Here is a 22,621-nt window from a genome sequence, read left to right on the forward strand (position 1 = left end):
GGGTCCTGCTGGACAAAAAGCCGAACATGACACAACTGTGTGTCCTTGGGCCAGCAACCATTGGGAAAAGGATTATCAGCAGGTCAAGGGAGGTGATCCTTCCCCTCCCCTCAACACTGGTGAGACACCCCTGGAGTGCCAGGTTCAATTCCGGGCTCCCCAGTACCAGAGAGACAGGGATATACTGGAGCAGGTCCAGCGAGAGGCCACAAGGGTGATCAAGGATTGCAGCATCTGACCTACGTGGAGAGGCTCAGAGTGCTGGGACTGTTCAGCCTGGAGAAGAGAAGGCTCCAGAGCAATCTTACCAATGTGTAGAAATACCCAAATGGAGGGAATGTAGAAGATGGAGCGAGACCCTTCTCAGCGGTGCCCACTGAAGGGACAAAAGGCCATGGGTATAAATTGAAATAAATGAAATTACATCTAAATGTAAGATGATGTTCACAACAACAACAAAGGGATAAACTGACACTTTTTTTACAGTGAGGGTGGTCAAAAACTGGAACAGGTTGACCAGAGTGGCTGTGCAGTTTCTATCCCTGGAGTTATTAAGAATGTGCCTGGACATGGTCCTGGGCAACGTGCTCCAGCTGCACCTGCTTTGAGTAGGGGGACTGAAAGAGATTATCTGAAAAGGTCCCTCCATTGTCAAGGATTGATTCTGTAAAGGTCTGGTTATAATTTGGCTAACAAAATCTAGCATTTGAAAGCAAGCTTTAGTATGTTCAACTTCTTACAAAAAACAACTAATTCAGTTAATCCTACTTCTTTGGGATGTGTGAATGAAAGGTGGGTATTTTAACATGCAGCAATAAAAAAAGAATTAATGCTCAGGGCATGTATTTGTTAATAATTTCTCAACCCTGTGTTAACTGATATTAACAAACGTGTTTGTTAAAGTACCTTGAAAATGTTGTACATTACTGATGTTTGATGTTTACCCACAGGGGCTCAGACACATGGTTACCACAGTTTAACAAGTTATTATGCATCAGCAAATGGCAGTCTAGCTCCTGACTGGCAGACAAGCTCTGACAGCTCTTGCTTTTAAAATTTAAGACATCAGAGTAAGTCCCCATTTAGCTCTATTCTCCACAATTATCTTTCTTACAGCAAAGTCAGTAGAAAGGCACACCTGTCTGCACAGCAACTGCTTCGGCGGGGTAGGGGGAGGAGATTTTAAATCTCTTGCGTAAAGATGATACTTTTCATTTCAGTAGACAAACAAAATTTTTCTTTTGAAGACTCATGGATATTTTTTTCCTAAAAAACTTGGATACACAAGCATTAAATGACTTCAAAAAGGATAGCTTAGCATCATTTATTCTTCTTTTTTCCTCTTAAAAATGTGATCCAGCTCAGAAACAAACAAAAAATCAAATAAGAGCCTTTAGTGTTTTTCAAAAGATAAAAAGAAATACCATTTTGAACTAAAAAAAAATATGAAAAAACTTACCATGTGACAAATATTGTGAGAGAACATTCATTATTACAGGGAGAAAAGACTGTGAATGTGTACAGTTTCAAATTTTTGTATGGTCTAAATAAATAAATCAATGTATTCCCTTTGTTAAAGTTAACAGACCATTTGTAAATAGCAAAGCAGTCAGCTATTTGGTTAGGATGATTTATCCCACAGTGAAGTCTAAAATAAATGGATCAGAACTAAATCTGTTACTTGTACTATACACACCGATGTACATTAGTAATTAATTAAAAATACTTGGTTTTTACCATATAAGAAGTATCTTTTAAGAATATGATGGATCAATAGATTTAACAGTTGTTTATTAATGTTTTCCAAGAAAACAGCAAACACTACTTTTCTAAAATTAGAAGAAAATAAGTTCCTAGTTTATAGCTTCTTCATATGTTTAACTTGCTCTTATATTTGCACATAAGCAGTTAACAACTTCTTAACAAAAACCTAATAGAAACCTTGTCCCGGCTATTTATTTGGTAATTTGTGGAAGTTCAGAACTTAAGTCACTTCCTTCTCCTTGTCTCAAGTTTTAGAATCTTTTTATAGTTCAATTAAAACATAATTGGATGAAATATTTTAATTTTTGGTACAGCTTTTCCTGAACACAAATAATATGACTTTTAGTACAGTTGCTTAAGTCACTTGAACCTTAGATTTTTTTATATCTTACTTTCAAACATCCTCTTGATGACAATAAATTCAAATAAGGTTGATTGGTTGTTTTTCTATCTGTAGAGTACTCTCCAATAAAAAGATAAAGATATGAAAAAAATTATCTGCACGAAAATCACAAGTCTTCATTCAAGGACTGCAATCAGCAGCAACTAAGCTACCAAAAGCAACTGGGATCCATGTATGGATTAGTCTGTCACATGTATGACGTCAGAGAAACAGTTAGTCACAGGAAAGACAGTATAACAAAATTTTCTGCTGAACTGCCCATTAACGTTGAGTAATAACTCTTTTGTGAGCAGATGACAGTAAAGACATTCCAGGAGAATCATTATGAGCTCCCTAGAAAGAGTTTCACAGAAGCCAAGCTTCCTGAGCAACAAACATCCCAATAGCTGATACAAACAGTTGATGTAAACAGAACCTCTCAGAGTGCCAAAAATCCAGCTATTCCTAAGCATGACTGACCCTATGCACATTTTAAGAATGTACAACATATTCCAATACTTCCAGACCTCAGCAGGCTGGAGAAATGGGCAGACAGGAACCTCATGAAGTTCAAAAGAAAGCCAAAAGGCCTGCACCTGGGCAGGAATAACCCCAGGCACCAGTACACGCTGGGCTGTGTCAGGGGACGGGCAACAAGATGGAAAGCAGCTTGGCAGAGAAGCACCTGGGGTCCTGCTGGACAAAAAGCTGAACATGACACAACTGTGTGTCCTTGGGCCAGCAACCATTGGGAAAAGGATTATCAGCAGGTCAAGGGAGGTGATCCTTCCCCTCCCCTCAACACTGGTGAGACACCCCTGGAGTGCCAGGTTCAATTCCGGGCTCCCCAGTACCAGAGAGACAGGGATATACTGGAGCAGGTCCAGCGAGAGGCCACAAAGGTGATCAAGGCTTGCAGCATCTGACCTACATGGAGAGGCTCAGAGTGCTGGGACTGTTCAGCCTGGAGAAGAGAAGGCTCCAGAGCAATCTTACCAATGTGTAGAAATACCCAAATGGAGGGAATGTAGAAGATGGAGCGAGACCCTTCTCAGCAGTGCCCGCTGAAGGGACAGGAGGCAACGAGCACAAACAATTCCATTTAAATATAAGAAATTATGTTTTACAGTGAGAGTTATCAATCAGTGGAATGGAATTTCCAGGGAGGCTGTGGAGCACCATCCTTGAAGATGCTCAAAACCTGACTGGACATAGTCCCAAACAACCTGGTTTAGGTGACCGTTCTTTGAGCAGGTGGGTTGGACCAGACGATCTCCAGAGATGACTTCTGACCTCAACTACTCTGTGATTCTGAATATTAGCTGATGTTCTGAAATGATCCTGCCCTTTTCAAGCATTATAAATGTTTCCTACTTTCCACTATTGTATATTTTGACTGTTTTAAATATTGCATTTTATTCCCTGGCCTCAGAATTTATGTTTACAATTTGTACTCTTCTAAATAAGGACTAACAAAGAGGTAGTCTCAGCAGGAACTGGTGTGAGACCACTGTGTGACCAGTGACAGAACTGTACGAACATATCTGCATGCATACTATTTGTGATGACAAACTAATACTCCCAATGCATCTCACACAGAAGACTCAAGTGTTTAGTATTTCTACCTCTTTAAACATTTGTTGGATTTTCATAAAGTTTTAAACACATGTAAAAATCTGTCCCTATTACTGCTTTTTGATAGTTTTGATTTGAATCCACTAAGTTTTGCAAACCTTGCACTGTTACAATGCATCTAAATACCAAATCCAATCAATCCTGCCAAACCTGAAAAACATCCCCCAGCTTTGCAGTAAAACTATTTATCCTCATTTGCTGGCTTACTTAAAGCCTCCTTTGACACCAGTACTCTCAGTTACCATTTTAGGTCTCCTCAGATCAAACATGTCCCAAGACACATTCTTTAATTTACATACACTCCTGAATGCCTTCCATAAAGTGGAATGGAAATTTGGCAGAATAAAAGCAGGTAAGTGCCACCACCAAGAATATCTTCCTACCAAAATTTTTTTGATCCATGATTATCTAAATTCTTTTGACCTTCAAAATCTACATCTAAAATTTGACTCAGAATTTTCATTACTAGACCTTTTTGAGGTCAGAGATTAAACCAAGTATTTTACATCCCATTCTTTCTGCTTCTGTACATTCTCAATTCTTTGTGTCATGAACAATATAATATTGCTCAGCAAGATGTTATACTAAGCTTAAATTGAGCTCAGACTTCATTAAGCAACTTAATAGAAGCCAGTGCTACAATAAAGGTGCTTGAGATAAACCACCAAAGACAAAGAATCTGTCCTTCAAATGACAAGAAATGATACTACAAAAAATGTTCTAAAACAACAGTGAACCTCAAGTATATGAATGCAGAATATCAAAAGGGATAAAAGGAACGTAAAATAAACTTTTGTAAAAGATATGCTCAAGAACCAACCAAAAGGAATAAACGCAGTTAACTATATGTAAGGTTGAGTTCATGTTAGTTTACTAGTAACTAGTTCCAACTGTTCTTCAAAACCAACACAACATAATCTAGATTCTGGAAACAATATTAAAAAAAAGTTTATCAATCTAAATGAGAAAAAACACACTCAAGTTGTCCGACTCACTTCCCATTATCAAGGTGCTGTTGATAATGGCAGCAGGAAGAACAGAGAAGAAAAAGAACATCCTACTGTGTGAATTGATGACAGCCCAACAAAGAACAAAAGCAGCATGCTGGTAATGTAGACTGCAATTTAAATAATGCTGACGTGTAAACATTGTGCTCTGGAGATAAAAGTACAAGCTATCCATGAAAATATTTACATATAAGAAAAATACTAATAAACTACATATATCTATGTACACCTAACAGATACGCTATGCTTTGAAACAGAAACCTAAATAAAAACCTAAACTTTTGCAGTTTTGTACCACGGGTATTTTTATCTGATTTTAAGCAGGATAACATATATCACCGGCTGAAATCAACAAAATTAAGCAACGTACATGCAGGAATTCACCATTATTATGTCATTTTCTACAATATGCAGCACTCCGAACAAATACACTATTTGGCATATTTTCAGCTAAAACATTTGAAGGCAAATTTACAAAATGTCATTTCTAAAAATGTGGGTTTTTCAAAGCAAAATAATGTGAAAATAGTTAAGCTACAGTGAATAACATGACTTAAATTCAAAACTTACTTAGGAGTTGAAGGACCTCTTGGCCATGTTCCATCCTCATTCTTCTGTTCTATCACCAGTACCTACCACAAGAAGTGGAATAAAAAAACAAATACAGATATCGTAGACTGCTTTCTGTTCCAATCTTTTTAATGGATTTATTGACATGTGATTGAGACAGAAAAAAAACGATGTTTAAGTTACTATTCCCTGAGGTTCAAGAATATTTCATTCAATTACACTGCACTTTCTGCTTACTCTATTCACTTTTTTTCTCCCCACAAATCTTGTTTTGTGCAACTTAAGGCAAGCCACTTAATCTTTTTACATCTCAACAAACCATGGATAAAATGGCAAGACCTTACCTCTCAAAGGGGTCAGAAGACAACCTGCAATGGCTAAACAGTACCTATGAACCTATAGAAATCACCTGCCTACACAACCACCCTGTTACAGGACAGGTATTCCTGCAGGAGTTTTGCCTCACACACAACACAGGTCAGTAGAAAAAACAAACAACAAAAAAAGCCAAACTATTTTCTGCCTTGATAGCCTTAAAATCATACTTGTCTGGTTATTCCTATTTTTTGCAAAAGCATTCATTTAATATTAATTTTCCAACGGGACAGTTGGCCAGTGAAATTAATTTGATTCAAGTTGTTATTAGTACAAAAGGAAGTACAGAACACTCAGTCCTAAACACAGCCATCAAGTGCCATTTGAAACGCCTCTGGGTATTTGAGCTATCTGCCCTAAGCCGGCAGATATGACACAGGACCTACAAAAAGCTCATGCCTTTCTGGATTGACAGCTGGCATAGCTAGACCACTTGAATGGCAACAAGACTCCAATATTTAAACTGAACTTAACTCTTAATTTCCAATGCAACTAATTCCGCATAACTGTACACTGATGTTTCAGGATGCTAATTAACTGTCATGCTATGCCTGTATGTGTCTACACAGTGACATACATTCACATATGTACTTATGCTCAAAACCTCATCCATACGTTATGCTGCCACTTGAAGATCTAATTACATTTTCAGTCTGAATACACTAAGACATGACATAGAATGCTAGTCTTCAATCATGACCTGCTTTCTATCTGGAAAAAGAGTAGTCTGCTATCTCTGGCCATGAAGGCTGTAAGACAGATTCTGCCATATTTCCTTCCATTTGCTCTCTGAAACTACTAAATAAAAAGTTCAATAGAACCCTTAAAGGCTTACTTCAGAAACCAACTGAAAAATTGAAAACATCAATTTATACAATCACATAGATAGCTTAGAATTACACAGTAAAAAATAATTAGGTTAGATAGCCTGTAATATTCAGAATAACTATTACTAGATTAGGAGGCTCAGCAAGAAAAATAACAACCTCGTGTGTCAACAAGAGCAACTGACCAAACACACACAGTTGTTGTGACAAACACAACATTTAGCATTTTCAGGAACCACGGTTAAACTTCATTTTGAACAGTATTTGTTTTGCTGAAAGTACAGATCTTTTTGTGGCTAGATTAGGCCATGCTTGCTTCTAGTTAATGTTTCACTGGGACAGAGGCAATTTGCAAGTTACATCTTTGATGCAAACCTTTTATGGGACATGTGGGCACTTCCACCAGGACCTCTGCATTGTTAAAATTACCTGTGTAAGGGTTTAAGTGTGTGTAGCATGAAGCCAAAGGGCACTGTAGTTCAAGCTGTTATTTTGGTGCACTGATTACTTTACCTTCCATGCCATAAAAGAAAACTGAAGCACAGCATAAACACTGCTGCTAAGTAGGTTAAGTCAAGTACTTCAAGGCAAAATATTTTAATATAATCTCGCCTAGAAATACTGCCAGCAAATTTCATTCATTCATATTTGTAGTGCACCAGCATGAATTACAGTTCTTGAAAAAACATCCAACTGCATTTGAAGACTAAAGAATAAATTTAATCACCTGAAAAGTTATTCTAACAATGAAACTGTTCAATCAGTTAACATTTATATTTGTGTAGCTTTAACATCCAATATTTCTTCTTTATATTCATGCGGAAAGGTAAAAAAAGTATCTTGTAAGAAATTCTCCCATAAAAGGATTTAAAGTGATGATATAGTCTCACGCTAAAGCAGGTTTCCAAGCTCTTTTGTCTCAATAGTTCTGATCTGAAATATTTTCATTTTTTATTTTTTTCTGAAATCTGGACAGTGGAATTTTAGTAGAAGGCATTACTCTTTTAGAGTGCCTAATAAGTTCTTCAAATTTTGCGTTTCATTATAGGAACATGTCCCAGATCCTAGGAATATTTTTTTTTTTATTTTAGGTTTTACCAAATTCAAGTCAGCAATTTCATGTTCATTTACTTTAAATTCACTAGGAGTTAAACTGTAGTGAGTTTGTGTGGCAAGGTTTCAGTAGCTGGGGGGCTACAGGGGTGGCTTCTGTAAGCAGACACCAGAAGCATCCCTCACATCTGACAGAGCCAATGCCAGCCAGCTCCAAGATAGACTCGCCACTATTCAAGGCTGAGTCCATCAGCGACAGTGGCAATGCCTCTGTGATAGCATATTAAGAAGGGGAAGAAAAAAACATCTGTGCCAGCAGGAGAGAGGAGTGAGACTATGTGAGAGTAAGAAATCTGCAGACACCAAGGTCAAGGAAGAAGTAGGGAAGGAGGTGTTCTAGGCACCAGAGCAGAGATTCCCCTGCAGCCCATGGTGAAGCCCGTGGTGAGGCAGGCTGTGCCCCTGCAGCCTATGGAGGTTAATGGTGGAGTAGATATCCACCTGCAGACCGTGGAGGACCCCATGCCAGAGCAGGTGGATGCCTGAAGGAGGCTGTGACCTGTGAGAAACCTGCACTGAACCAGGTCTGCTGACAGGACTTGTGACCCCACCGGGGACCCACACTGGAGCAATCTGTTCCTGAAAGACTGCACCCTGTGGGAGGGACCCACGCTGGAGCAGTTTGTGAAGAACTGCAGCCCATGGGAAGGCCTCATGTTGGAGAAGTTAATGGAGAACCTTTGCCCGTGGGAGGGACCCCAGGCTGGAGCAGGGGAAGAGTGTGAGGAGGAAGAAGTGGCAGAAACAATGTGTGATGAACTAACTGCAACCCCCATTCCACATTCCCCTGCACTGCTGGAGGGGAGGAGACAAAAATTGGGAATTAAGTTAAGCCCAGGAAGAAGGCAGGCATCGGGGGAAGGTGTTTTTCTGATTTGAATGGTAATAAATTAAACTAGTTTTCCCCAAGCTGAGTCTGTTTTGCCTGTGACAGTAATTGCTGGGTGACCTCCCTGTCCTTATTTCCACCCATGAGCCTTTTGTTATATTTTCTCTCCCCTGTCTTGAGGACAGGTGTGATCGAGCAGTTTTGGTGGACACCTGGCATTCAAGCCAGGGTCAAACCACCACATAAACTCATCTTTAATTCTGAAAATACACTCAAAGACTACTTACGTTTTGATGAATTTGTTTATAAAATTCTCTATCCCTAACACAAGCTACTAGGAGGCAATTTTCATTTTAAAAAAGGAATATTCATTGGGTACAACTACATTTTCATGAGCAAAAAAATAAACATATAAAAAATAAATAATATTACACTGTACCTGTCCCTGGTATAAACCAGCATCCTGTATGGTACTGTCTGGTTTATTCAAAGGTTCAAAAGTATTACTCATGTATTTGTTCCACAATCTGGTCTCTTTTTCACCTGGAATATTGAAGATTTTTCTTATCTCTTTTTCAATTGTATCTGTTTTGAAAGGGAAAGAACACAAGTTTAGCATTTCAATACACAAACAGTATAAAGGTGAATAAAGTATTAGAAATACCTACTCTTTTGTTATATTCAAAATATGAACCAAACTGTAGCCTTTTGTTATATTCAAAATATGAACCAAACTGTAGCCATGCAGGTACATCATGTTGTAGGACAAGCACAAAGTTGGTAGTTCACTTGCCTTTAAAATGGACAGTCAGAGTACTATTTTATTTTCTCTTTAATCTCTTAGCAAAGCAGACTAAATAAAGACAAATCAATAAATAACAGATGACAGGAGGTACCTAGGTACCCATCTACTAATTTCTCAGTGTGGTAGCGTGGTAACACAGGAGTGCACGTGGGCAGGGAATGTTTAGAAGCAAGACCAGGAGCAAAACCAGGTGCAGGGAGTGTAAGTCATTCTGTTCCTCTCCCTAAATCAAACCCTTTTTTTATTTTCACTCTTCTACTACCCATATTACAGTGCAATTAGCACTAACCAAAATATGTATGCATAAAGTTTAATTTACTTGCTAACAGAAATTAAAGACTACTTTGTAAAAATGAAGCACATAGATTTTAAAGGATAACGAAAGATTTTATGTTCCCCGAAGGATTTAACATAAAAAGGTCTACCAGCTCCTACTCTACCTGACAGAAATATAATCAGTGTTACATAATTTTAAAGCAGTATAACTATTGTCTACAACTGAAATTTAATAAGTTCCTAGTTAACTCTACTCTCCTTTTGCATAAAAGTAGTTTATTAAAGAGTTCTTAAATTTGATCTAACGTGTACAGTGCTATACCACACAACCAAGACTTTTTTTTTAAATTGTAATTTTTTTGTAATTGGTACACTCATAAAGCCCCAGGGCAGCCAAGTCTCATAACAGCTAACACAGAACACAAAACAAAAGTCAAAAATGTACAGTTTATTTCTGATGATTACTGAAAACACAATTACAAAAATGGCCCCTGTAAGCTATTTGAGAGACATTCCCCTGAAGTCTCAGAATAAAACACCAGTGTGTCAGCTCCTCTAGCATTCCCCTTGCTCCCATTTACTTAAGGTTATTATTTTGTCTTCCACTATGTTAAATACAAAAAGTCAAAATGAGACCTTAAGCTCAAAAGTACCTTGTAAAAATCCAGCCACTAGCTTGTGAAACGCATGACAACTGGTCAATATAATATTTGTAGATATTATACGCAACTGAATACAGTTTTCTTCTATACTAGTTAACACACATTTTAGTATGAAAGCAAGTGTTAGACTGGATCATCTGTTTCTGTAACAGAGATGATATGTAGGCAAGGTAGGTGCTTTCAACAAGGCAACAGGCTGCTACTCAATTTGTTGACTTCTCAAAAACAATCTGAATCTATTCTCAGGGATTTCAAATAACTGTATTTGAATATAAGAATTAATCTAGTCAGTAACAATCTTCCAAAAAAAATAAATCTAGATTTATCAATGACTTTCACTTAAAGAAGAATTTATGAAAGGTCATTCTTCATTATCTTATTAATGACATGGCAATTAATTATTTGAGCATTGCAGTTCATATTCTTGACAAGTACTCAATTAACATTTATTATATTAATTTCTAACATATTCCAGCCTCACTAACAGAACTGTTATGAGACGGGAAGCATCAATCCTATCAGATGACAAGACTCTGGGAACAGCACGTTCCACTTGGTTTTGAGACTGTGAAACTCAGGTTCTTTTACATACTTCCATGAATGTAACCAATGCACACTATAATTCTTCCCTTGCCACCCCTCAGCAAGTATCACCAAAGTGCTGGCTTATGTTCTAAAGTGAAATGTTTTCTAAACGTTTCTAAATGTCTTCTAAATGAAAACATTGCATTCGAATAGGAATGGTCTGAGACATGTTGCACATGGGGTTCTCTTCTAGTAGTGTTATACACATCCCATGTTTGAGATGATCAGAACTTGGATGATGTCTAGAAAAGACAGGAAGAACTGGCCTTTAAAGATGCCTCTCACTGCATCAGCTATATAGCCACAATTTGAGATGGTTCAATTTGAGACTTAAAGGTTATGGATCCAATATAGGATATATCCTGTAACGTTAAAAATCAGATAGCTCCTCCAAAAAAATAAAAGCTGCATGATTTAATTACTATTTTACAAGACTTTGTGGAAGAGTCTTGATGAGATGCTGGAGAAATTCAGTGGATCCAAGTACAGCCTGGATCCTCAATTAATAACTGGCTTAAAGGCAACTAGTAAAATGTTAATCTGTACTACGAAACCGTAATCCCACCTTCCTCAAGAAGGGAAAGGCTAGTCACAGATCCCAGAATAAATTGTCCTCAAGGGTGGCCAGTTTTACATTCTTGTATTCTGCAGTAAGTTACAGGGAAGGATGAATCAAAGCCATTTGCCAAGATAATTTACTAGCAAAAGTCCAAGAGTCCATCAGACGCAGAGCCACTGGTGTAATTTCCTACAGAGTTTATCAGCTCAGTTTTGGAATGGTTTTGTGGCATTGCAGACACAACCTGACTCCTATTTCTCCATAACAGAGGTTTCAGACAGTCTCTAAGTTTGCAACTTGTAGAACTCTTTGAATAAAGGTAGAAAAGGCCTACACACTAGCTGATGACCTAGTTTTATCATACGATCATATAATTACAACTCCTGAATGGATCATTAACTCATTTCCACTCAGAAGCCCTGATACTCTCCAGGATCTGCAACAATAACAAGACTGAAATGCTACCTGAATTACATATATTGTCTAGCTCATTTTCTTTTTAGAATTTAAAAATCACCCCCAAAAAAGTTAGCCATCAGTTTCAAAATCAATATGCATTGCCTCCAAGGCAAAAGTCCTCAATTGCAGGAGATTCCCAAGAAATTCCAAAGACCACGTTAGATGTCTACAGTACCACCCCAAGAAAATGACTGCCATTATTAGGCCTGTCTTTGTAATTATATTTTCCAACCTTGTACTAAATTATTGACAGCCAGCTTAACTTAGTTTCTATTTGAGTGGAAAAGCAAAGGTATTCCAGGAGTAATGCACATATGAAGCCTGGTAGGTAAATATTATATTGTGCTTAGAGTATTTAAGGTGCTCCAAAACCTTCTCTGTAATAATAAGGCCAGTGTCTGGAAAGGGGCTGCCAGCGGGCCTGACTCTTATTACCCTCTATGACAATTTTCTCACAATTGTAATTCTCTCTCCGCTAAGAAAACATGCATACACCTCCAAGTAACAGTCATTCCAAAACATCCTACTTCTGACTAGAGAAAGAAAGTAGTACAGATTAATCCATTACCTATAGTTTCAATGATATGATTAAAGTCAGTATAGCTACAAAATAACTTGTATTTGGTCTTCAGGGAAGGATAACGTTAAATTGTTTTTTCTGAGTTTCTAGGTTTGCTTAGAGAATAATTAAGTACATCCTCCCCAGTTAAACCAGATGTGAAAAAGGCCCATTAACACATGACACTGAAGCCTTGTTTTAAGGACAAATTTTGTAATTTAAAAGTTTTTTTATAATACAAACAGATGAGTACTTGTTGAAGTTTAAAGACTAAAATTTAACAAAGTAAAATGATTCTGTTTTTAAAGCAAGCAACCTGCAAAGAATTAAATGGTGGCAAGTATAAGTTACTACCCATAACAAAGAGAAGCAAAACCTGAAAAAAATACATTGTTCTCAAAGAACATAAACAAGAGTAATGGCTGAGCATAAAGTGGCAAGAGCATACATTACAACTCTAACTGCACAAATACAGCTGAAATACCCCCAAAAATTGAGTTTATATGATCAGCAGTATTTTTGCATATGCTCTGACTGTTATTTCAGAGACAAATGTGTTAACAAAATACAGTTTCAAACAACAGCACAATACTGAAGGTAAAATAACTACAAATGAAGTTAACTTAGAGGCTTAATACAGCACTAATTTACTGTAAAAGATTGTGTCTGGCTGGCCACTTCACAACTCAAAGAACACTGCCTTTGTAGTTCACCTTCAGCCATTAATTTAAATAAAATTCATTCTTGTGTTTTGTAATGTACCCTTCTCTTTAAATATATATATGATGACAAACAAGTGTTGGCTAATGAAAAACAAACAAAAAGACATGAAAAAAAATATTTCTTACACACCAAAAGCCAAGAAAAAGCACTATGGAATCCAATAGATAATTAAATACATCTCACTGTTCATTTCCTGAAAAGCACAAACCCCTAGAGTTAACACAGATGCCTAGATATAACACAGTTACTATTTTTTTTGACTGTATTAAAATTCCTAAATATCCCAAACTGTTTAACTTTTAATTTTGACCCAAGACTAGTCCCATCCTTTTTAATAGTTACAATACCCATCTACCATTTTACCTAGAGACTTTATTCAGAACTTGCTACAAAGTACCGTTTAAACAAGTAACAATCATATTTTTTTAAAAAATAGTTGTGCATACCTATTGTGTCAGCTTTACTAAATCTTCGTGTGACAACATTGTTCATGTTTCCATTTTCACAAAGCTTTAATTCTGTTAGATACACTTCTACTTTGCAGTGCTTTACAAACATACCCTGTTCAACGACCTGAAAAACAGACTGGGATCAGGTATCAGTCCAAGTATACTTTCATATACACGCTTCAAAATATTTTTGAGAACTCTTCTAGAAACTCAAGTTCAGTGAATGTAAGACAATTAATAAGTGCCAAAAATGAGTTAAAAATTCTGCTATCACTTCTTAGAAATACAGTAAACTAAAAAGCAGTTTTTCTTCCCATGACTATGTCTTACCTGTGTGTAACAACACAACTTTGAAAGTATTAAGTACAGTGGAAATCAAAAACATGCAGACTTTACCAAAAGATAAGATACTTGACCAAAAGATAAAAAACACCAAAAGTTATTTTTATTTCAAAATACATTTGTTATATGCTACTTCCTCAAAACACTAAGAACTAGTATTCACAGTTAAAGTTATCAAAAACAGAATACATACTAATAAAATCTGGCTATCACATTTTTGAACAAAACTTACAAATCTTCCACTTATAACGTGGAATGAATAATGTTAATGAATAACGAATACATTCATTTGAAATTTCACCTACTCATTACAGTTTGTTATATGAACATTTTTGTAATGCCTATTAAAAAACAGGTAACTACACAGGATAATTTTTTTTTTTTATAAAAGTAAAATGTAGAAAAAATATTCAGGGTCACCTCTTAAATGTTTTTCCCTTTGATCTTCCAAAGTGTAACTGCAGTACTTAGTCATGTAGACTGTTCCAAAATTAACCACTGGCCTGATATGTGATACATCTGACAAATACGGTAAAAAAAAAAAGCCACCAGCTAATTGCTAGCAGAGATCTGCTATCTGCTGTACAAATATAACTTGCATGCATGTGCCATAGAAAAAAAAAATAAATTAGTGAATGATTTCATTTCTGTTCAGAAGTTTGCCTTAGCTTTAATGATTGCCAACTATCACATTTAAATAAAAATGCATCGTCTTTTGAGCATCTTGGTATGGTTTTCAGCTACTTGAGCAACAACAAAATAGTTGCAGTAAACAAAACTGTGCAGTATAGCCAAGACACTTCTGAGAAAAAAACTGACACTGTAGTGGTAGTATTACCACATCCTACTACATAAAGACCTAACATTATTTGACATAGATCAAGTACAACACTGTACCCATTTAAAATCTGGATGCACATTTCAAAAAAGTTGATGTAAAAAAGGGGATGGAATAAAAGTATAATTTCACCTCTATGAAAAAACACTAAGGCAAACAGGAAAAAGAATCACTATCAAATAACAAAAGCATCAGAAAGAAAAATTCTGAACTGGAATATGCATCTCAGAGCATAACTACTGTTCATATTGGCAGAAAATAACGAAGTTATGCCAGTTTACCTGGCCACTCATTACACTCCATGTATTTTTCCAGTTAGTTCCTTCCAAGTGGATAGCAAGTTACTCTAATTTCCTTTCTCGCTCCTTCCATTTTCCCCCCAAAGTGAAAAAGTTACAGAACTTTTAGTTTACCGTGATGATGGAAAAGCATTCCATCTTGAAATACATCTTCAGGAAAAACAGTAACAAGGTGGTAACAGATATAACTTTAAAGAAGGAAAGCCATTTTAACAGCTCTTACAGAACTAGAGTAAAAGAGACATCCCTGGAATGTTTCTTCAAAAAAAACCATCTCTTTTACTGTGTTAAAGAGAAAGTTAAAAAAACCCAACAAAGTACTACTATTGCTGACCAAATGAAACTTGAAGACAAAAAATTTCTTCTATAGCTAAACCTAGCATTTGTTTGAAAGGAATGGACTTCAAGTAAGTAGTCAGCATGCATGTAGTTTGACCCCAGTCATGTCACAGGAGGAAAAAAAAAAAAAGTTACGTTTTACTAGAAGTCATATCAAACTAAATTCTCGTCTTAAAATTCTTCAAGCAGTTTTTCAGGAATTAAAGATCCTTGTAACAGAAAGAATACACCCCAAGGGTCAATTTAGAAATGGCAAACATACCAAAATGCATTCTAAAACTTAAGAAATTCAGTCCAGCAAGGATACAACTGTAATCACTAATCTGAAAATCTTAAGAAATAATACAAACAAAAAAGACTGTCTGATCAACAAACTGGTAAAATGTCGTATCACCTTAATAATAAGGACGGTATGTGCTGAGGCAAACAAAAATTAGTATCACGTTATTTAACAAAATGTTAATTCTTTAGTATCTCTAACTGACAGAAGGCCACAGTATCCACCATACCATGGACTATGACTTGTGCTGAGGTAATCTTTTTGTGTAAATAAAAATCTCCCTTATTAAGCTGCTGAACACAGAAGACCATGCTTATCAGAAAAGGAACTACCAACTACTTTGTCAGTGTTAACAGTATTAGCTAGGCTTTTCACTAATATAGTTAAGACAATTTTAAAGTTGTATACTTAATTAAAAAAAAAAAATTGCATTAATAGACTTAGAAGCTTCTTAAACAAGTTATTCATTAGAGATCTTACTTCCAGACAAAAAAAGTATTATACCCTTCGCATCTTTGTTTCTTAATATTAAAAACTTAAGCCTTTGAAATCTGAATAAAAATTAGATATAGACAACTACTGTTTTAGTTGCTTTTAGATATGATCATCATAGGCCAGGACTTACAACCTTCCAATAAATTCCTGTGCAACTCCTGCATATTTGTAAATCATATTCACTCCAGTAGGTAATTTAACAGTACCTTGCGTGCTATTGGCTCTTGACCTTCCATCAATGTGTACCAGCTTACTAGCCTATTCCAGCCTTCAGTTGGCAAAAGGATGTAGTCCAGCTCATCAATGAGATGCTCCTTGAGAGACTGAGAATCACCATCTATAAGAGAAAGGTATTTTTACTTGAATACCGAAATTCTGTTGCTTGAGTTTTTAATGTAACATTTTTCACATAAGTAGCAAACAAAATATTTTCTGAGTCACAGTTATGTTATCAGTATTATGGTGTTCAAAGCAAAACTCTTCTGAAACCATTTAGCCAAGCTACCCAGCTCATGCACAGCACGCCTATTACAGGTAGTATTCCTACACTCATGAACCCAAGTGACAACTCCATATCCTCACGCAATCATAAGCTCCTAACTTGTTATCACACGCTATCACAGCCTTCAGAGAAACCAATCCATTTCTCCACCCACTTTGCACATATTTCCCCATCACCATGGATACTTCTGTTCCATGCTGCAGTTGCATCCTTCACTGAAAATGCTGGAATGGGTAGTTACAGTAGATCCAAGGCAAAGCTTGAAGTCATTCATTCCATGCCAGACTGGGAAAATAACATGGTACAACCCTCCTAAAGGATCCCATGCGGTCCAGAAACACAGTCCCTACAAAATTCTTCACAGAGACAGCAAGATGCAGCACTTGAAACAAGCACAACTTGGCAACCTCTTTAGATAAGTAGCATGCTTTTAGCTTTGGTTCAATTCCTACTACAGTAGTAAGAGAGCAGCTACCCCTATATAGGTAAGATGCGATTCCAGACCTGAGCCACTGTAAGCCTCAGACAATATGGGCAGCTGTCTTTCCATTTGGAAGTACCCAACTACAGGCCAGCAGACATCCCTCTGTACAGAGGGAGATCAAACAGGGAGACTCACACATTCAGCTCCATGAATGAATCAGGATGACAAACCTAATGATGTATAAACCCAAAAAGACTATGTATATAGAATAAATAGACTGTAATAAATATACAGTCTATTTATTGTCATTTTCATATGTGAATGAACTGCAGAATTAATTTTAAAAAAAAACAACTAAAATTAAAACTGAGCATAAAAGTAACCTTAATGTGAAATCACTTCAAGTATTTGCCTTCCCCTTGGATACTTCTAAGCAAAATGAATAGTTACCTTCATTTTTCTGCAAGGACAAAAATAAGCATGTGTTATGCACATATGAAACAATAAAGTCCTCTGATCATATTTCTGTAACTTTCTTGTTTCTCCTTTGTACAGACAGAAAACAAAGCATAATGTGACTTCAATTAAAAAAAAAATATCCTGAGCTTTAAAAAAGACACACGTAGAAATCAGAGGTCCTTTTAACTACTTTTTTTTTTTTTTTTAGCAAGAATTCAACAAAACATGTTTCAAAATGACCTTTTTGGTAAGAGGGCAACACTACTGAGGACATTTAGAACTGTGTTCACTTCCTGGTGGGAAGAGTAAAACAAGATTCAGCTTACCAAGACTCTAGAATAATCTCCCTACTCTACCTACACTTGCACCTTAGTTGGTTTGAAGGATTTCTGATTTTAAGAGAAAGCACAGGGGAAAAGCAGTACTTTTTGCTTTCATTGCCCAAATGGTGAAAATATAGGCAAAGAAGGATGCACAGCTTGCTTCTGCTCCTATTATCACTGGTGCTGACTCCCTCTTTCCTTCTCCAGCAAAGCACCTTGATGTGTGAGCAAAACATGGGAGATGCATATTCTTCTTAGCTCATGTATTTCAAGCGTGCAGTATTTGTTACTGCCATTAGCTACTCAGAGATGGCAAAAAGATACTTTTTCCATAATATGCAATCTGTGCAGTTTAGAGATGACTTAATGCAGTCAAGAAGGTACAATATGGTTTGCATGCACTTCCTCCAATAAAAATTGTGAATGACTTAGTAGGAAGATCTAAACAAAGAAAACCCAACAATAAGAAAAATCCTAAAATACAGCCAGGTAAGTATTACAACTATGAAGTTATTTTAGAAAGAAGAAATAATCAAGTTCAGAAACAGCCAAAGTATTTGCTGCACTTTTAGCAAGAAAAACCACAAGAGCAACACAGAAGGCAACAAAGTGGAAGAAAACCTCAGACTTTGAATTTCACTTTGGGAGCCAAAGTACATACATTTCTCAAGCAAAAAGTAAAATGGAATTTCACATTAACATCTCAGTGAACATATAGGTAAGAAAGAATTCAGTTCTTCATGGAGATAAATATAATTATGGGACCTAAAAAATGAGACTTCAATCAATGCACCTGTTTAAAAGGTACTTTCCTTTTCCTCCCCCTCAGGCTGTTTCATCCTAGCTGTACAAGTAACAATTTTCAACAGTCAAATTTTGGTTCAACACTGTCTTGACTGATTAGGAAAAACAATTCTATATTAAAAAGCTGCATACAAGAAACATTTGCTGAAATAATTAATGACTTGTACTATCAATTCTTATTTGGCCCACTCAACACTGTGCCTGTAGTGGTACCATTGTAACTGGGAGCAAAGTGTGGGGAGAAATCCACACACACATCTTCAGGTCCACGTATCTGTTTAAAAGGTTCATACTATATTTCTCCATTGACCCGATATTGCTACAGGAGTTTATAGTGAAAAGATACAATTTGGATTCCATTCTGTCTTTCTAAAACCCCCAACAATTTCTTCTAGCGTAAATTTTTTTCAGCACCTTGTCGCATCAAAGAAGTCCTCTGAGTCTGACAACTCAGTCCTTCATATGCAACACTGTTTTCTATAATGAACAATCATCTATACTAATTGACTGGTTCCTGCTTGCTTTGCTATTGCTTGTGCTTTTGATAAAGTTGACTATATATCTCTTCTTTTGAAGATGGCATGTGTGCACTCCATTACATTCAACAACATTTTTTGCATATGTTGACATTAACTGAAATCTCTATACCTGTTACTTTTCACTGCTCTCACTTCATCCAAAAGGGATCAGCATTTAAGTAATGTAAGCATGATATACTGCTCCAGTTTCCTGGAATCAGTCTTTCTTGAATTTAATAATAGTTTTCCTTATCACTGCATTACACTGCAGAATATCTGAGCAAGCATGACATTTTTAGATTATTTTATTCTTTAAATCAGATGCAAATTTTCAGACTTAACACTTAAGGACAGCAGTATGAGAGCAACTAGCGCATACTACATGCAAAAGACAGGATTAAAACCCAAGCATTTTCAGGTTCAATTTATGCAGCACAGGAAACCTAGTACAGAGGATTGCTGCTTTGCAGCAGGTGAAGGAGACAGCTACTATCTGCTGAGCACTAATGCCCTCAATTGTAAAACTACCTTCACACAGGAACAGTAGATGTTAGACACTAATTGGATGCATGGCATCACTGCCAATGCAGAGCCATAGTTTTTGCACCATGAAAGAGCAAAAAGTGAAGCTGTTCATAAAACCCAATGCTGTATTTATTTTAAAGGCGTATTAGCAGTGTCAATATGATAGAATACAGGTTTTCAGATGCTTTTAGCAAAATGGCTAACATAACTAAGTATGCACTGCTAACCCTAATATAGGCTTCATATCTACAGTAAATTTAAACATAATCTGAACATGTATGCAGATTAAGTTATAAATCATACAGATCAACTAATACTACTTTGCACATCAAGAAATCACCTTTTTTTAAGTGGGTAGACACAGAAGAGAGAATAAGCTGATGCTGCCTCACTGAGGCTAAAAAGATCTTGCTACATCTGATTTCAACTGAAGAAGTATCACCTGAATAGGCCCACCTCACTGCAAGAATGTACAAAAAAATCCAGAAGCTCACACTTCAGAAAACAAAACACATCACTTACCTGGAGCAAAAAGACCTTTACGTTTGTGGATGGAAGAGAACATATAGATGCATATAACAATACAGCACCTTCTTCAAAGGCACTGATACTAGTCACTGTCAGACAGGCACACTCACTCACACTGACAACTAGTGCAACATGGTATGACAAGTCCTATGAAAGAAGCAATCATCTTTAACATTTAACTTCTAAAATAATGAGATATTAATTGCACTTGAGAAATTCTGCATGAAGAAAATCAGATTTCATTATAAACCCCATGAAGTTGTAAAGAACTGTATTACTATGTGCAAACAAATTATGCAGTACTATTACATTGCCTGTAACTGCAAAGAAGGAAACCAATTATCAACTAGATTTTGTATCCACTAGATTTTGCAGATTAATGAGACTAATGGTATTTCAACACTGGACATCAAATACAAAATTTAACCTAAAGATTAAAATACCTGGGAAAGTATTCTGAGACCTGTATGCACAAATCTGACTATAGCTGAGCAAAAGTCAGTCAGACCTGAGTAACTGTAAACAGTGACAGCGTTTAATCATAGTTAGAAGACCATAAAAAATTAGGAAATTACCCTCTATCATTTCACCCCACTTTATATTGTCAATGAGCTGCTTAATACCTCTTCTTCAATTGTTGCAGAATCAAAGTAAAGGCTTGGGGCTCATTTACAAAAAGAAATCTTAGAGTTCAATGTAAAAAATGTTATTTTCAATCAACTAATTTAGTTAAGCTAAAAAAGCTATCTGTCAACTTGACTAAATTTCAACTCCCAAGGTATCCCAAAATGTCACTATAAACGAGTACATTATATTCTGTAACCATTGCAAAGAAGCTTCAATAATTTTATTTATAAAATTGTGATTTGTTAGAGAAATCTATTCCAGTTCCCTTGTCATGGTCTGAAAACAAAAAGTTTCACCTTCATATATGCTGAGATTCATTTATACAATCAACTACAAAAGACGAACAATCTGTCACAAATTTGCACTCAGTGTTAGTATTGGCTTATTGCACAAATCAGAAGCAGTTACCTTTGAGAAGTCCAGAATTATCAATAGGACCAGGGTACACATTCTGATCTCCCATCTGGTATTTGTCCCAGCTGTCAAAACCGACATATTTTTTCCACTGTTTGAACCAGCGACTATCCACTAGATACCTTAAATGGAAGAAGACACACAAGTTAATTATTGGCATGCCACTGCTTCCTACAGTGCCAATTAATTCATGTTAATGCACTTGTATTCATCAGCCTTGCAAAATGGAGAATGTTTTTCTGTCTGGTCTGCTAACCATTATCAGCATCTCCTACAAACAAGGACTTTAACTGCTCACAATTAAAGATCCCATTAGTCACAGTGGGCAAGTACAGTTTTGCAAGACTGCCAACACAGCATATCGGAAGTTGAAGAATGGGAAGTTCAAAAACATTTCCTGTTTTAGCATGAAAACATCAGCAGCTTTAACTCCTGTTCTCAATTTGTGAATTCAGGAGATTCCAGTTAAATCTTTATAATTAGACAGTCCCTTAAAAAATGAGAGATAGCTTTTAGTAAAATACTTTTTCTTGCTGGAGCTTTATTTATAACATTCATAATGCAAGCTGAAAAACTTTAGAACTCTTATGTCCTGTCAAGAACCAGAGTCTGTTTTCTTCCTTTGAGTCAGCATCAACACATACAGTAAATGTTCTGCTTTGAGGCAGTACTAGATGTTCCTCCTACATATAATTATCAGCTTCACACTTCCATATAAAGGGATATCTCTAAACTCAGCTCCACAGTATTTCTACCCAAATTAAACAGTTGCCAGTCTGGATTTTACAAAGTCCAGAGATACCTACATTTATATCTTTTTGTCCAGGATTTCTTTACGATTAAGATACACTATTTGTTCAGTGACCCTCAGATTTTATATAGATGTATAATACACATTTTTTTATTTTTTTTAAAAAAAGGGAAACACCTTCACTGTTCCTCTTTCCTAAAAGCATCAACTGCCTTCTGTCTGGTCTGTACCAAACCTTTTGCTACTACCCTTGTATATGTCAGAGTATCATCACTATCAGGTAAACCTCATTCTTTCCTCCAGTATTTGACTACTGAACTCTGATACGCAGCGTACCAAAAATATGCTATTGAAACTTTAAGAACTCTAAAAATTTCCTGGTGATTCAAATACTAGTCTGCTAATACATATAGCTTTAATAGGCAATCATTCTGTAGGAGTTACTCATGAAAACCATGGAAAAACACAGAAAAAAACATTAGCACCCACAACTCTTGTAACCAAAGAAGTAAAAAAACATTGGTTGAATATATATTTTGCTGAATAGGTTTTAAAAAAATACATTAGTGGGGCC

General features: G+C 36.3%; 1 protein-coding gene across 3 annotated transcripts in view; it reads right to left on the bottom strand.

The window, feature by feature from the left end:
• USP15 (ubiquitin specific peptidase 15) overlaps positions 1-22,621 on the bottom strand; it is a 70,132-nt gene that overhangs the window by 32,183 nt on the left and 15,328 nt on the right. For all 3 annotated transcript variants that reach the window (XR_008747713.1, XM_005242078.4, XM_027793439.2), the window contains exons 2-6: positions 21,291-21,418; positions 16,379-16,509; positions 13,577-13,703; positions 8,942-9,087; positions 5,359-5,420 (exon numbers count right to left, since the gene is read on the bottom strand). Coding sequence is in view for 2 of the 3 variants with exons in the window: in XM_005242078.4 (XP_005242135.2) it covers positions 5,359-5,420; positions 8,942-9,087; positions 13,577-13,703; positions 16,379-16,509; positions 21,291-21,418 (594 nt within the window). In the remaining variant the exon portion in view is untranslated. The remainder of the gene's footprint in view (positions 1-5,358; positions 5,421-8,941; positions 9,088-13,576; positions 13,704-16,378; positions 16,510-21,290; positions 21,419-22,621) is intronic.

This window comes from Falco peregrinus, chromosome 6 (assembly GCF_023634155.1).
Source record: "Falco peregrinus isolate bFalPer1 chromosome 6, bFalPer1.pri, whole genome shotgun sequence".
NCBI classification, from domain to species: Eukaryota; Metazoa; Chordata; class Aves; order Falconiformes; family Falconidae; genus Falco; species Falco peregrinus.